Consider the following 18075-nt stretch of genomic DNA (forward strand, 5'->3'; position numbering starts at 1 on the left):
TTTTAGACACTTTGACGTTATAATCCATGCTCCGTAAGGTGATACAATACATGGCATAAAATCTCATAATTTGTTTATTTATGCATATATTTATCTGAAATTTGCTGTGTATATTACTAAAATATGTACTAAATAATAGTGAAAATTTCAGAACGCAGTGATGTTTATTTTTCACACCAGACAACTTGTCCACGATTTTACGGGACAACCCTCGTATTATTATACATATTGTATTTCATGCATGTATAGAGTATTTATAATCTCTGTTTAATTATCATTATGGCGTAGGGTTTACTATTCTATGTATACATGTATCTCCGTATTTATCTACAGTTAATCTATAGTCCTGGTAATCCCCACCGTACTGAAGTATTGACATTTTTAAATATTTGCTAAAGTATTGCTCAAGTGTGACATAAAAGAAAGTGCATTTTTTTCTTATTATAGTGCTGTATTTTGTTTTTATTCTTTTATTTTAGAAGAAAAAAATCTGATAACTCCTCTTACATTTTATAGAGTAGCCTAATCATTTTTGGGGAGATGGTTGGTGGTGTCATGTAGATGTGCAGTAAGGTTTTAAAATTTTGATTTTGCCTTGGGGGGTCAATTGGTGATTAAAAATGACGTTTTTAATGCAAAAATCCCCGTCTTCCCTGTTAACTCCTCTTACATTTTACATAGTAGCCTAATCATCTTTGGGGAGATGGTTGGTGGTGTCATGTAGATGTGCAGTAAGGTTTCGGAATTTTGATTTTGTAGTATTGGGGTACACACAAATACAACGAAAAATGATGTTTTTTATGCAAAAATTCCCGTTTCCCTGAACTCCTCTTACAGTTTACACAGTAGCCTAATCATCTTTTGAGAGATGGTTGGTTGTGTCATGTAGATGTGTAGTAAGGTTTCGGAATTTTGATTTTGCCCCGGGGGGTCAAACTCATCGAAAAATGACGTTTTTTATGCAAAAATCCCCGTCTTCCCTGAACTCCTCTTACATTTTACACAGTAGCCTAATCATCTTTGGAGAGTTGGTTGGTGGTGTCATGTAGATGTGCATTAAGGTTTCGGAATTTTGATTTTGCCCCAGGGGGTCAAATGGGGGTCCAGAATTGACGTTTTTTATGCAAAAAGCCCCGTACCCTGAACTCCTCTTACGTTTTACACAGCAGCTTAATCATCTTTGGGGAGATGGTTGGTGGTGTCATGTAGATGTGCAGTAAGGTTACGGAGTTTTGATTTTGCCCCAGGGGGTCAAATGGGGGTCGAAAAATGACGTTTTTTATGCAAAAAGCCCCGTCTTCCCTGAACTCCCCTTACATTTTACAGAGTAGCTTAATCATCTTTGGGGAGATGGTTTGTGGTGTCATGTAGATGTGCAGTAAGGATTCGGAATTTTGATTTTGCCCCGGAGGGTCAAATGGGGGTCGAAAAATGACGTTTTTTATGCAAAAATCCCCCTCTTCCCTGAACTCCTCTTACATTTTACACAGTAGCCTAATCATCTTTGGGGAGATGGTTGGTGGTGTTTGTAGATGTGCAGTAAGGTTTCGGAATTTTGATTTTGCCCAGGGGGTCAAATGGGGGCGAAAAATGACGGCAAAAAGCCCCGTCTTCCCTGAACTCCTCTTACATTTTACAGAGTAGCCTAATCATCTTTGGGGAGATGGTTTGTGGTGTCATGTAGATGTGCAGTAAGGTTTCGGAATTTTGATTTTGCCCCCATTACCTTCCCTGAACTCCTCTTACATTTTACAGAGTAGCCTAATCATCTTTGGGGAGATGGTTTGTGGTGTCATGTAGATGTGCAGTAAGGTTTCGGAATTTTGATTTTGAAAAGTTGAATAACACGTTTTTTATTTCTTTTGAACTCTTATATTTTACACAGTAGCCTAATCATCTTTGGGGAGATGGTTGGTGGTGTCATGTAGATGTGCAGTAAGATTTCAGGAATGTTGATTTTGCCCCAGGGGATCAAAAATCGAAAAATGATTTTTTTTTTGCAAAAAGCCCCGTCTTCCCTTAATTCCCCTTACATTTTACACAGTAGTCTAATCATCTTTGAGGAGATGGTTGGTGGTGTCATGTAGATATGCAGTAAGGTTTTGGAATGTTTAATGTCTAATTGTGGCCTGACCTAGCCTTTGAGGTTATGATTTGAAAAACTAGAAATATGTCTATAGGACATGAATGTCCCACTGGATGTATATTACTCATGCTACAGGAAAATTTGTATTAGCGTATTAAGTTTGTTGAAAATATCTTGAACAGTTTCTTTAGAATTGAAACTAAAATCTAAATAAATTTGATATAGGTTATAAATCCTCACCAAATTATGTATTATAAGTGCATGCTAAACATAAAAATGTCTTAAATTATTTCTTTAAAACTAAGCGAAATACAAATTAAAAAGGATGGAGGTCAAGGTCAGAGGAATGTGCAAGGTTAAGTTTTTGATGAAGTTATCAGCATATTATGTTTGATAAAAATATCTTGAATGATTTAATGAAACTGACCTTAACACTTTTTCTAAGAAAAGAGAGGTCAAAGGAAAGGTTAGGGCCAAAATGTTGATTGTTGCAGTTGAAAAGCTTACATCAGTATGAATTTACTATTAGCATATGAAGTTTGATAAAACTATAATTAATGGTTTATTTAAAACTTAGATAAACACATATTTTAAAAAGTGAGGTCAAGGTCAAAGGAAAATTCAAGGTCAAAATAAGTTGATGTATTAATAGCTCTCAGCAGTATGTATCAGCATATGAAGTTTGATAAATATATTTTGAATTGTTTACTCAAAACTGATTTAGACATTAATTTTAGAAAAGTGAAGTCAAGGTCACAGGAAAGGTCAAGGTAAAAAAGAGTGAAGTATTGTAAAGCTTACATAAGTATGTATTATCATGTAAAGTTTCATTACACAACTTGAATGGTTTCTTTAAAATAAAGCTAAACAGTAATTTAAGGAGGCTAGGGGGTCAACAAATTATTTTTTTTATTAACCACCGGTTATAACTTAAATTTGGGGATATGATATCTTAAGCCATCAACTATCATTTGGCAATGGGGAATCAAAGTTTTATATAGAAAAAAAAAAATTCATAAATTTTTGTTTTAAAATTTGATCATTTTATCATTTTTATTATATGTTTATATGGAGCTATTCTTCTAAAAGAGATCAATATAGTCTAAAAATGGCTGCATCTACCCAGCCTCTTTAAAGAAAAGTTATGTGAAGGTCAAAGGAAAAGTCAAAGTCAAAAAATATTGCTGCAGTTGGATATTTACATCAGTATGCATCAACATATGAACTTTGATAAAAATATCTAGAAAGTTTCTTTGAGCCCAATGGAAAGACAGATGGAAGGGTGGAGGACGGACATGACAAAAACTATACATGTATTCCTAATCATGGTGTGGCATAAAAAAACTTGAATCTACATTATATGAGGATGTTTCCATCTATCAAGATTATACATTAGCAAATTCAAAGAATTGTGGTCCTCTGCTTTCTGTGTTTTAGTGAATGGGATGCCATAATTTATGGCATATTATGTCATTGAATATGCACCCATATCATATATCAATTTTTGAAAATTAGGTCAAAGGGGTAAAATCATAGCATGTTCTGAAACATTTTGTTGCAGGTAATGTACATGTCAAATATAAAAGTCATATCTCTTTTGAATCAAAATTTATATATACAATATAATATTTTTGAAAAGTAGGTTAAACTTCTAGGTCAAGGTCACAGAGTCAAAAGTAATGTTATATTTAGAAAAGTCTTTTCACATGTAATAAACATGTATAATTTGAATGCCCTTTCTTTTCTCTTTCAAATTGATCAATTTAAAATGTTATTTTTTGGAAAGTAGGTAAAACTTTAAGGTCAAGGTCTCACTTGGGTTAAAAAATCATAGTATATTTAGAAAGTTTTGTGGTAATGTACATGTGAAATAGGAAAGCAGTATCTCTTATTATTCAAAAGTTATTACCAAGGTTAAATTTATTGTGACAGATGCACATACTAGCTGTCAATAAAATGGACAAACTGACAGACAAATGAGATTTAACGTCCCCTCCCTTTCCCCAAAATGGGGGACAATAATGCCCTTGCTGTTCTTGAGAAGAAGATTTATGATGGAAAAAATCTCCTGCATATTTCTTAACGCAAATCAATATTGTGTTTTTATGTCATTTTGTTTGTTATTAAACATCCCTCTCAGGAATTTTTCACTCATATGGAGACACCACCACTTGAAAAATAATGAGGACAAGTTAGATTTGAGGTCAACATTCATTTTAGGAGTTTTCAACCATTAAGACATAAAGAAATATTAACTCGATCCTTCCCCTCACCCCTTCCCAGACCCCTGTTTGTTTATGTATGCAAACTACTACTTGTATTACATTAAAAAAAAAATTATACAAATAGTTTAATGTGGTCCATCTCTGAATGATTTTCATTCCTATTCTAGGCCGCCGCCAGAAGATAAGTTGACACAAATTCATGAATAAAATGTCAAGTAATCTTATCATTGATGCACTTTTATTTAATTTAATGCAGTATATTGTGAACATTTCCAGCTCATTAGGAGTGGGAATGACCTCCAGGGGTTCATAACCTTTATACCATTTAATTTACATAACATAATAACACAAGAAACAAAATTATGGAGAGTCAAATGGAAAAACTTTCCAACTGTTTAGGAGTCACATAATCATTTGTCATTACAGGGACAGGGAGTGGATTGGCTGATCGCCATCTCAACCCCCCCCTCCCCCCCCCCCCCCCCTTGGAATTTGCAGGACTATAATATATACTGGAGGAAATAAAAATGACTTTGTATGCCCTAAGTGTCCCTCCACCTTAGAAAACAGACCCAAACATAACTTCTTTTTTTTTTTTAGCTTCTCAGGAAATTCAGGTCTGACCCCCCTCCCTCCCAGTCCCAGAAAAAAAATTCTGGATCTTCTAACTGAATGTAACGTTGATAACGGGGGATAACTCTTCAGAATGTCAAAGCATCGGATGACCTTTGATCCTTTAAACTTGAACCTAGAACCGTTTGCATTTCAGACTATTTTACCCAAATCTATACCAAAATTTTGTACTTACCGATTGTCATTATTTAGGTCCTGTAATATTCATGAAATATAATCCAATTAAAACACAAAATGAAATAATTCCTATATGCAATGATGTGTATACCACATTAGTAGCCTACTGCACGTGCAGTGAAATCTAAAAATGATAATGCCAATGGTAAAACTAGTACTTAAGTTGGGTACAAATGACGGAAGCCCAATGTGATGCAGGTGTTCAAATACATGTATAGTGCAAGAACAAATTGAAAATTATAATTTACGAAAGATGTTTTATCTTAACTTTCCATCTAGGCCTATTTCCAAAAACAGGCAAATTAGGTGTGTTATGTGTGTGTGTGTTGATGGGAGAGGGGTGGGGGTTGACTAAATTGATTGTGTATATATGGCAGATTTCAAGAAGTTTAGAACTGCCTTAAGCTTGTCAAATATAAATAAACTTTGCACATTTTGAAAAATTCATCAAAAACTCTTTACACTAATTTGAATAATATTATTTGTTGATTTACAGATATGAGAAAATATAGATTTAAAAAGTTCCAATTATGTGCCAAAAATTTATACCCCCCCCCCCTTTATCAAACCTTATTTACATCATTAATTTAATTCTGTTGTTTAATTCAGACTGGTAATGAATTAAGGATATGAAATACCTATTAGATGGAGGCCCATAAAAACATGGTCACCTGAGCATATTATGCTCAATTTGATAAAACATGTAATATGTAAATTATTAACAAAACATGCTTCCGTTAAAGTATCTGAATCAGCCATATGCCTCGTTGCACATATACTGAAATCTATGGAGATAACGAACAGTATTCAAGATTAAAACTGGGTCCATTAAACAATACAAATTAAATAAGAGCAGAGCAAATGGATCTATGGGATCAGGTGCCATGGAAGAGTGAGCATCCCCTACCAACCGGTCAGTTATTATTTTGTTAAATTGTTTAATTTGATAAAACTGATTTTTCTTTTTCAAAATTTTTTTTGCGTCAATAACAATTGAATTTGATTCCGAATTTTTGAGGTTCATATATCTTAAGTACACCTGTATCTCCTGACATAATCTCTTGTTTTGAAGTCTTAGGTCTAATATTCATCGTTGAATACAACTTAATGAAATAGTCATGTTACCTCTGATCTTGAATACTGTTCGTTATCTCCATAGGTTACCTCTGAAATAGGTTTTGGACCTTCAGAAAAAGAGACGTTTCTGTCACCCCTTCAATAAAACTGAGACTTAATAGTCAAATGATATACCGGTATTTACTCCACGTGTACTTTGTCAACGAAATCGGAAATATACAATATGCCCATTGACCTAAATCTCTGGAAGTGGCTGATTGATCCTTTGTCAATACATTCCAACTCTGTGACAGAAATGCTGACTAAATTTGGCTCAGTCTCTGAACTTTAAACGATAAAAGGATTGAATGATCACTAGAGGCACTTTCTTCAAACTCTGCAACAAAAAGACTGACTAAGTTTTGCTCAACATTTCGTCCAGTAAAGAGTTTGGGACAACGTACACCATGTACCTACAAATTAATATTGCTATAAATCGTCTAACAGTTTTATCGTGTAAAGACTAAACTTTCAGTTTTGTGTATTTTGTTACAGGACGAGCACACCTACGACTATATCGATTCCAGTGCCTTCAGTAATTATGCATACGAGGGTCATTCTAGTATCCAGAAGAACAGAGAGGTATTCGAACCCACCCCTCCAAAAAGGTATGGTGTCTACCGGAGTTTGAATACCACCATATTGTATTTTTGGAAAATATTAAGCTTCAAATAAATGTTTTTGATTGCCTTGATAGCTAAAGATAATTAGGGATTGTTTCAAAGGATAACGTAAATATACTTAAAAGAATTCAAAATTCAATTTAAAAATCCTATAAAAAATACTTGAAAATTGATAGATATCTAAATTAATAAATTGTTAATTGTTATTGGGAATGCGAGAGAATTGCTGTTGTATATTTCATTTATTAATTGATATAATATTGACTCAAATTTAAATTTAAAAAATGCACAAGGGAATTTACAAAATATAAGACACATGCTTCATTTTAAAAAAGTAGCGTTTTTTTAAGTAAAGTGTATGATAAATCCTTCTTTTCCTCATATAGATCATCTGTTTCTATCAGTCGTCAGAATCGATGTTTGTTTGTGTCTGTCATCGTTGGTGTCATTATAGTTATCATCACTGTTGTCGTCGTTATTGTCGTCAAAAGTAAGTTTGACAGAATTGACAGTGGATAATCTATAAAATACATGATTTCATTAGTAAAGATACACTACTACACATTTAGTATATATATTGTTGATTTTTCTCATTATTTTCTCATGTTTTATCTGTTAAAAGTTTGATATTAGAAAGGTTTAAATTCGAAGTATTTATTATTAAGAAATTTAAAGTTTTAACGATGTACCCAGGTATCATTAGATTCTCAATTATTATATCTAAAGAGAATCATGAAAGATGTGAACATAATGTAAAATTAAACGAATTAGAAAACTTATAAATTATATACTTATATTTTGTTTACAGAAAAAAATGAAAGTAAACCCCAGGCACCAATGGGTACGTCAAAACTCATTTTATGGTAAACTTTCCATGAAAACACATTTCAGAATTTTTTAGTTAAGGAAATGACTTTCAAACAGAATTTTGAAAAAGATGATTTTAATATTTATAAATATAAGCCATGATATTTTTAGAATGCGTGTAATATTTATAGAATCTAAGTCATATTACTTACAGAATTTGAGGCCACCATGACCCTAGTAACTCCATGGCAACCAGAGTACGATGACCCCGACAGTGAGATTTATCAGAGATTTACATCTGCCCTCCTGGCCCAAAAAGAGTCTTTTACATTAATTGAGCATAAAGAAGGAAACTACTATCATACTTTTAATACTACCATATACTTTGTGTGAAATTCACTTTGAAAGCAAATGCAAGAATGCGTTAATTTATCATTTGAATATAATAACAGGCCTTGTTTTTCGAAAGAATAGTTTTTTTAAATCTTATTTTTTTTTTAAAATATTCACTTGATCCTAAAACTCACTTTAATTTTGATATAAATCTTCAAGAAAACTTTTTCTCAACAATATTTTAAAATACATGAGGTTGGGAATGGGGGCCTTTATTTGATATTTGCATGTTCCTACACAGGTTGCTAAAAATTTAAAAGTCATCATTTACTTTTATATTGACCATTGCAATTAAACAGTTCTTACGTAGAACACAAAATGTTTTTTAATTTTTACCTAAAACTTGGTATTGCTATTTTGAGTACTTAGTGTCTATAAATAATTAAAGGAATGTAAGTTTATTCAGGCTGAACAGTTTTTGAACATGTTGAATAGACTTGAATACGGGTCGCTAGTCGCGTTCCAGGTGACTGACCATAAGACAAGAGGTCAGCAGAAGGAAAACAACACACGACATGGATAGTGCATATAAAGAGGTAGGTATAAACTGTCGTATAATTTCTTAAGTTTGGTCAGAACACCTTGATCTCTGTCTCATCTACCTATGTATACACGTTATATTACAGTAACATTCTGTTTCTAAATTACAAATAATGCAATACCAGTGTCCATCAGCTGTGTGCAGGTATAGTTCAGTAGACAGAAAACAATACAGTTTGTTTTTCGACTAATGCATCTTCTTTTTAATCTTAGATGTATCCAGATTTATTTTATTTTATTACATTCTCGGTGTAGCTTTAGACATTTTTCATCTACAAATGACTGTTTTTAACAGTGGTACAAATTCTTCAACGTAATGTTCAGTGTCTGGATTTTGTTTCGGATGGGGAATTTCTATTGTTTAGGATTTTGGAACATTGAATCACTTAACACTTGTTCCTCTGCTCTGTATTTCTTCTTTGTGTTATATATGAATTGGCTAAGTCTGTACCCAGTCTTGGCTGAACTATATACTCGTAATAATATATAGTCAGATAGTTATACATATACATGTAGCATCAATTCTGGGCGTTACCGTTTGACTCGACCTTACTTTACAGTATTTCAAAATATCTGAACTATTCTTTATTCTTGTTCAGTTTTCACCTTATTCAAAACTTCCTTTGTTATTATTTTTTTTTTTTTATTTTATTTTTTTTTTTTACAAATGTTGCACAAGGGTTATGGGCAGCGGAAAGGGCAAAAATTACCATAATGAGAAAACAAACAATTATTATCATTTCAACGATCATAAAAACAAATGACATATAATTTATTATCAACAGACCTTTTCTCAAAACATAAATACATTAAAGCAAAACAAACTATCAATTTTGCAGAACAAACGTACATAAAAACACGACAAACGAAAAAAAAATCTTAAAGTGACTAAACTTTGCGCGTGTGATGCAAATATTAACAAAACATGCTTCCGTTAAAGTATCTGAATCAGCCATATGCCTCGTTGCACATATACTGAAATCTATGGAGATAACGAACAGTATTCAAGATTAAAACTGGGTCCATTAAACAATACAAATTAAATAAGAGCAGAGCAAATGGATCTATGGGATCAGGTGCCATGGAAGAGTGAGCATCCCCTACCAACCGGTCAGTTATTATTTTGTTAAATTGTTTAATTTGATAAAACTGATTTTTCTTTTTCAAAATTTTTTTTGCGTCAATAACAATTGAATTTGATTCCGAATTTTTGAGGTTCATATATCTTAAGTACACCTGTATCTCCTGACATAATCTCTTGTTTTGAAGTCTTAGGTCTAATATTCATCGTTGAATACAACTTAATGAAATAGTCATGTTTTCTGATCTTGAATACTGTTCGTTATCTCCATAGGTTACCTCTGAAATAGGTTTTGGACCTTCAGAAAAAGAGACGTTTCTGTCACCCCTTCAATAAAACTGAGACTTAATAGTCAAATGATATACCGGTATTTACTCCACGTGTACTTTGTCAACGAAATCGGAAATATACAATATGCCCATTGACCTAAATCTCTGGAAGTGGCTGATTGATCCTTTGTCAATACATTCCAACTCTGTGACAGAAATGCTGACTAAATTTGGCTCAGTCTCTGAACTTTAAACGATAAAAGGATTGAATGATCACTAGAGGCACTTTCTTCAAACTCTGCAACAAAAAGACTGACTAAGTTTTGCTCAACATTTCGTCCAGTAAAGAGTTTGGGACAACGTACACCATGTACCTACAAATTAATATTGCTATAAATCGTCTAACAGTTTTATCGTGTAAAGACTAAACTTTCAGTTTTGTGTATTTTATTACAGGACGAGCACACTTACGACTATATCGACTCCAGTGCCTTCAGTAATTATGCATACGAGGGTCATTCTAGTATCCAGAAGAACAGAGAGGTATTCGAACCCACCCCTCCAAAAAGGTATGGTGTCTACCGGAGTTTGAATACCACCATATTGTATTTTTGGAAAATATTAAGCTTCAAATAAATGTTTTTGATTGCCTTGATAGCTAAAGATAATTAGGGATTGTTTCAAAGGATAACGTAAATATACTTAAAAGAATTCAAAATTCAATTTAAAAATCCTATAAAAAATACTTGAAAATTGATAGATATCTAAATTAATAAATTGTTAATTGTTATTGGGAATGCGAGAGAATTGCTGTTGTATATTTCATTTATTAATTGATATAATATTGACTCAAATTTAAATTTAAAAAATGCACAAGGGAATTTACAAAATATAAGACACATGCTTCATTTTAAAAAAGTAGCGTTTTTTTAAGTAAAGTGTATGATAAATCCTTCTTTTCCTCATATAGATCATCTGTTTCTATCAGTCGTCAGAATCGATGTTTGTTTGTGTCTGTCATCGTTGGTGTCATTATAGTTATCATCACTGTTGTCGTCGTTATTGTCGTCAAAAGTAAGTTTGACAGAATTGACAGTGGATAATCTATAAAATACATGATTTCATTAGTAAAGATACACTACTACACATTTAGTATATATATTGTTGATTTTTCTCATTATTTTCTCATGTTTTATCTGTTAAAAGTTTGATATTAGAAAGGTTTAAATTCGAAGTATTTATTATTAAGAAATTTAAAGTTTTAACGATGTACCCAGGTATCATTAGATTCTCAATTATTATATCTAAAGAGAATCATGAAAGATGTGAACATAATGTAAAATTAAACGAATTAGAAAACTTATAAATTATATACTTATATTTTGTTTACAGAAAAAAATGAAAGTAAACCCCAGGCACCAATGGGTACGTCAAAACTCATTTTATGGTAAACTTTCCATGAAAACACATTTCAGAATTTTTTAGTTAAGGAAATGACTTTCAAACAGAATTTTGAAAAAGATGATTTTAATATTTATAGAATATAAGCCATGATATTTTTAGAATGCGTGTAATATTTATAGAATCTAAGTCATATTACTTACAGAATTTGAGGCCACCATGACCCTAGTAACTCCATGGCAACCAGAGTACGATGACCCCGACAGTGAGATTTATCAGAGATTTACATCTGCCCTCCTGGCCCAGGTACGAGAGTCTTTTACATTAATTGAGCATAAAGAAGGAAACTACTATCATACTTTTAATACTACCATATACTTTGTGTGAAATTCACTTTGAAAGCAAATGCAAGAATTTCAGATTAGAGTATCATTTGAATATAAGTAACAGGCCTTGTTATTTCGAAAGAAAATGTTTTTTTTTAAATCTTATAGTTTTTTTTTTATTTATATATTTTTGTCTTACACTTGATCCTAAAACTCACTTTAATTTTGATATACTTTTTCAAGAAACAATTCCATCAATCAACAATACCTTTTAAACCATACATTGAGGTTAGGAAGGGAATGGGGGCCTTTATTTCGATATTTGCATGTTCCTACACAGGTTGCTAAAAATTCCAGCATCATTTACTTCTTATATTAACCATTAGTTACCCCCTTCTTACGTAGAAAAAAAAATGTCGATAATTTTTACCTCGCTGCTTGGTATTTGATAGATATGGTAAAAAATATCTTTTGCACTGATTTCACTTGTATTCGCAAAGAATGACACAATGATCACTCTTCAACTTTGAAATAGAATCCTTAATGTCACTACATGTACCATTCCACAAAACATTCTAGTTTACTGACTTTTATCCTGTTTGCTAGACAGAGGACGGTATAAGAGAAAGTGAAGTTGGCATGAACCTGGATTTCATCGTCATTTCAAATTTAAGGTATTTTTTTTTTAAATACCAAAAGAAAAAAAAAATCTTTTCCAATAAAAAAAACTTCGTATCTTCCTTATAAAATTGCTTTATGAAGAAAAGATATCGATATATGTCTATTTTTCAGCCCAGGAAGCGTGATTTGTGATATCAAAATCTTTATGAAAACTGCCAAGTACTCAGTGAACGGAGCGTCACGTGACCAACTTCATTGTAATTCTGAGTACAATTACAGAAATCGTGAGAAAGGCCAAACAAGACAACCCAGCGTCACTTCTGGCAAAAGTCGACACAGCAGAAATAAGTGTCAGACAGCCGCAAACAGGTGCTTCGCCGTCTTTACTATTGACATCAGCAAAAACAGATTTTTTTTACACTTTAATTTAAGAATGTTTTTTATAAGGTGTCTTTAAAATCTCTTGTAGTCTAGAAACTCCATATTGTTAATTAATATGGTATATGCTTTATTATGCATATAATTCTGGTAAAATACAAAATTATAGGAAAACACATTTCAATAAATGTAAATTTTTAATGACCTAAGTAAAAATGAAGGCATGGAAAACTGACATTAATGGAAGTAATTTTACAGGGGCACAGTCTGATACAGAGTCAACAAGAAATCCACCACAAACTTCAACGACCGCCATAAGATCATCATCAACAACAAAAACAACAACGACGACGACAACCACATCATCCATAACAACATCAGTATTCCGCCGGACTTCGTCAAGTGTATCCTCTACTCCATCCACTGGTACTGACATAACACCAGATATGATTCCGGGGAATGGTAAGTCTACTTAACACACATACTCCCCCCCCCCCCACCTCGAAAAAAAAGGAAGACGAAAATTCAAACAATACTGTAAAATGTTTTGTATTTCTTTTCGCATTAAGTATAAGTTAAACAAAAAAATAATAACCAACATAATGCTTGTCTAATATGATCATAATTATATGATTTTCAGGAAAGATTGTTAACATTGGTCGGTCCAACGACGACAATTAAGTTGGCTTTCATTAAATTTTCAAACGTTGGCCCAGCTTCATCTTGCTTCTCGGCCCAAAATTCAACCGAAAAGCTGGATCGACATCAAACCAATACTAGTAGTACATGTATTCGACATTGATCATCTGGCATTGTCACAACTGTTTACAAATAATTAACTAACGTATTTCCAATGATTATCAAAATTTTGAATTTCCGTGTCGATATGCAAGACAGATTTAGAGCTCCAGCATGCTAACTTAATAATTATGATAAGCAATGGTGCCTCTTTCAAAATTGTAAATTGCTGGATCTGACTTACATTTTCCAGATGAGTGACCAGGTAACTGTTTTTGGAGCAGGTCCATTCCCAAGATTCAGTGACCTATAAGGTTAAAGTTTTAGGAGCAAGTCCATTCCCATAAATCTAAAACTTTTGTAGATTCACCTTGTAGAAACATTACCTACCTGGAGACAGTGCTCTTCGTGTCATGTTACGATGACGATGCATATAACCGAGCTTTTCAGTCTAACGACCTGACAACAGCGTTATGTAGGTAGGTTTCATAGAAATTCGTAGAAAAACCTTAGTGTGGACATGAACTCCTTCCTCCCATCTGATTTTCAACCCTGGAGCTGGGACCTTTTTTCATAAATGATATTAAGTTATATATCATGTATACCGTACACGATAAATTGGGTAAAATGCAAAATAATTAATCTTTACATGCACAAAAATACATGAAGAAATGTCCAACAACCATAAATAAATTGTAAGTTAATGTAAATTATCCCTTTTTAGCTCACCTCGACGAAGTCGAGATGAGCTTATGCTATACCCCCGGCGTCGGCGTCCCAGGTTAAAGTTTTAGGAGAAAGTCCATTCCTAAGTAACTATAAGCCCTATCTGAACCAAACTTGCATGGATGATGCATATATAGGGATGTACACTACCAGACTTGCTTCGGATGCTGGATCTGACCTACATTTTCTAGATGAGTGACCAGGTTAAAGTTTTTGGAGCACGTCCATTCCCAAGTAACTATAAGCTCTACCCAGACCGAACTTGCATGGATGATGCATCTAGGGATGGACACTACCATACTTGCTTCAGATGCTGGATCTGACTTACATTTTCCAGATGAGTGACCAGGTAACTGTTTTTGGAGCAGGTCCATTCCCAAGATGAGTGACCAGGTTAAAGTTTTAGGAGCAAGTCCATTCCCAAGGAACTATAAGCCCTTCGCTGACCAAACTGGCACGGATGATGCATCTGGGGATGGACACTACCAGACTTGCTTCGGATGCTGGATCTGACCTACATTTTCCAGATGAGTGACCAGGTTTAAATTTTTAGAGCAGGTCCATTCCCAAGGAACTATAAGCTCTACCCTAACCAAACTTGCATGGATGATGCATCTAGGGATGGACACTACCAGATTTTCTTCGGATGCTGGACCTGACCTACATTTTCATTCCCAAGTAACTATAAGACCTATCCGAACCAAACTTGCATGGATGATGCATCTAGGGATGGACACTATCAGACTTGCTTTGGATGCTGAATCTGACCTACATTTTCATTCCCAAGTAACTATAAGACCTACCCGAACCAAACTTGCATGGATGATGCATCTAGGGATGGAAACTACAAGACCTGCTTCGGATGCTGGATCTGACCTACAATTTCATTCCCAAGTAACTATAAGACCTATCCGAACCAAACTTGCATGGATGATGCATCTAGGGATGGACACTACCAGACTTGCTTCGGATGCTGGATCTGACCTACATTTTCATTCCCAAGTAACTATAAGAACACCAAATTGCATTTATCTAGGGATGGACACTAAAACTTGCTTTGGATGAATCTGACCTACATGTATATTTTTCATACAAGAGTCCAGGTTAAAGATTTGGGAACAGATTAATCCCAATGAACTTGAAGTCCTTGATATCTGCAGTATTAACACATTTGTTTACACTATACATGTTTTTCACGCTACATGCATAGAAATTTGTATATGCCATGTAAGGGGTTAAACACAACTTGCAAGAATATTGTTGTTGGGATAAATACTAGATATTAAGAAAATATGATGTGAGATTTGCATATCTTACACAGATAACATTCGTCGAGGTGAGCTTCGTAATCTTTGATTACCTATGTTTTTATTAGCAATAATAGCATTAGATTCAAATGAAAAAAGTCTGAAGCATGGAGCGATGCTTATAGTTTCTTCCAGGAATTGATACTGCATACAGGGTTATTTTCGTCCTTTTAGCCTTGTGAACAATATTGCTCCGTTTTGAATTCGCCAAGTCACATTTCTGTTTTATTTTACATAAACTATACAATTTTATGTGGAATGTTTCAGATTTCTTGATAAAACAATTCACTGCGTAGTTCAAGAAGTTGCTAAAGATACTGGGATTACCTGCAGCAGAGCTCAGCAAAATCAGTTTATTGATGAGAATGCAGACAACATCCAGATACTTCTTGTTATAGACCCAAGGATGTGTGAGTATTAACCTCTTCTGTACCAGTATATCCTTATTTTTAAGGATGATATTGACTATACCCTTTGAATTTAAAGTTCACAGACTCGGGAACAATTTAGATATTTTCAATATCTAATGTACAAGTTTCAAAAGCCTCAAATACCATGTTAATCTGTATGTAGGTTTTTTCAACTGAAACGAAATGGATTCATAGTCAGTATCAACTGTCAGCATGATTTTGACATGTCATTATCTATTAATGAAAGGGCTGAATTATATATACAATACGAACTATTACCTAGAGATTTGTGTATCTGTTCATGTGTCTCAAACCAAAGAATCAAATTTAAATATATGAACATATGATTTCAGTAGCATAATTGTTCCTTTCATCGTGAAAATATTTCCACTCAGATATTAATATTCACTAAATGTACGATAATTTTGTTTACCGTTAACTGTTCTTTATTTTCCTCAGGTCTATCCTCCAGTCCTTTTCCATCTTTTGAAACGTCCACCTCCACTGCCTACCCAGAACCGGATATGACGACATCAGCCATCATAACAAACAGTGATTACGTTTTTCTAAAACATTTACCTTTTTATAGACTTTGAATAAAACCTTTATCTAAAAAGGAGAAAAAGATTGTTTGTAACAAGACTCAATAAATAATACCATCAATTTTTTGTGTGTAATCCATAAACATACAATATCATAAAACCTCCATGTAAATTCAATCACTACATTGTAACGTCAGTACAATATTGGTATTGTAGGATCGCCATGTGAAAATTCGTCATACTTAGAACAGTTGCTACTTACAAAATGTGTAGACTACTCAAGATACGTTGAAGTGTCTCAGTCAGACAGCACAGTAAAATGCAGGTATGTACAAATCAAGAATTATAACACGTACAAGTTTCGAGCTAATGCTAAATTTTACAGCATGAAAATAAACAGGTTGAAAAGTCTTCTATAATGAAATATATGGAGATACCGAAGTATTCAAGTTCAAAAGTCCTAAAACGGTATAAAATAGGAGCAGAGAAAACACGGACCTCCAAAATATCAGAGGTGGCATCAGGTGCCATGGAGGAGTGAACTTTCCCTGCCAACTGGTCAACCCGCCGTGTGCTCCTTGTCATGATCGGGAAATAACGAGAAAATCCGTCTTCAATTCGGTGTAAAATAATGGACTAACAATTAGTATGAAAAACGTCAGTCGGTGTTTGACTTAAGTGATTAATTGTATTTGCTGACAAGGTCATTGTATCGACCATATAGAACTTACGAAATAATAACTTTAAACGTGACTGCTGATGACATTGTTTCATCAACTTGTTTGTCAATAATTTTCCTTGTTTTAGAAATTTTTGTACAAACGTAGAGCATGCTTTTGCGTAACGAATCAACTGAGATATATTTACTCCGTATGCAGGTGATGAAGATATATTGCTGCATAAGTAAGGGAAGTTGACGATAGAAAAGTTAAAGTCGTCACGTTTATCATAGAGCTTGATTGTTAGATTACCGTTGAAAATAATAAAAATGGTTTACATTTTGTGGAGTACCTGTATGTTACACTTACTGCTGAACCATTCTTATGGTAAGTAAAATGTTGTTTTCTTTATTTTCAGCTTTGTAATTGACGCCATTGCGTGCGTAATTAAAAACGTTTACAATGAGGCAGGTGTCCGTTGTACCAAAGATCAGAAAGATGCTGTTATTAAGCAGAACGCTGAGTTAGTGCGACGTCTTCTGTTAATAGACATAACAACATGTGAGTATTATTGTAATATGTATAACTACACAGGATCTATACAGTGCAGTTTATTTGAAAATAAATTGCTGCACAGCATTTTTTAAAATTATTATTTTAAGGACGCAAATTAGAAAATGAATACATAGATTGATATTATTTCTGGGTTTATTGTGGTTTAATATGATTCAAACATCAATAATTATTTTAAATATTAACAAACATAATGTATAATGTAAAATAATCTTATTAGCCATAAAGCGTAAATCAGTACTGTTTTAAATCTAATTGTCTGATTACTTGTGGCTGCCAAAAAGGTGACACTGTACCATTTTCCGTCCAACTTCTACAGAGTTTTATCTTGCAGATCAATCATGCGTATTTATGAGTATGATGATTTTTTGATAATTAATTTTTACAAAAATACAAGTTATGGTTGTTGAACAAAAACGTTGCCTATAGGGTACATAATTTATT

At 33.3% G+C, this 18075-nt stretch overlaps 2 protein-coding genes across 2 annotated transcripts; both read left to right on the forward strand.

Annotated features, from left to right (window-relative positions):
* Positions 1-6421: 6421 nt before the first annotated feature.
* LOC134272573 (uncharacterized) lies at positions 6422-8060 on the forward strand. The gene is made up of 5 exons (XM_062754795.1): positions 6422-6514; positions 6733-6845; positions 7247-7350; positions 7669-7701; positions 7882-8060. Exons 1-5 carry the CDS (start codon positions 6422-6424, stop codon positions 8058-8060), a joined length of 522 nt encoding a protein of 173 aa, XP_062610779.1.
* A 448-nt stretch (positions 8061-8508) lies between these two features.
* On the forward strand, positions 8509-13857 carry LOC134272574 (uncharacterized). The gene is made up of 9 exons (XM_062754796.1): positions 8509-8596; positions 10407-10519; positions 10921-11024; positions 11343-11375; positions 11557-11657; positions 12284-12351; positions 12470-12667; positions 12935-13138; positions 13779-13857. The coding sequence occupies exons 1-8, from the start codon at positions 8576-8578 to the stop codon at positions 12945-12947; spliced, it is 651 nt and encodes a 216-aa protein (XP_062610780.1). The 5' UTR covers positions 8509-8575; the 3' UTR covers positions 12948-13138; positions 13779-13857.
* The last annotated feature ends 4218 nt before the right edge of the window (positions 13858-18075 follow it).

The sequence above is a fragment of the Saccostrea cucullata genome, unplaced genomic scaffold (assembly GCF_032062105.1).
Source record: "Saccostrea cucullata isolate Sc308-1 unplaced genomic scaffold, CSIRO_AGI_Scuc_v1 ctg9038, whole genome shotgun sequence".
In the NCBI taxonomy this organism is placed as follows: domain Eukaryota; kingdom Metazoa; phylum Mollusca; class Bivalvia; order Ostreida; family Ostreidae; genus Saccostrea; species Saccostrea cuccullata.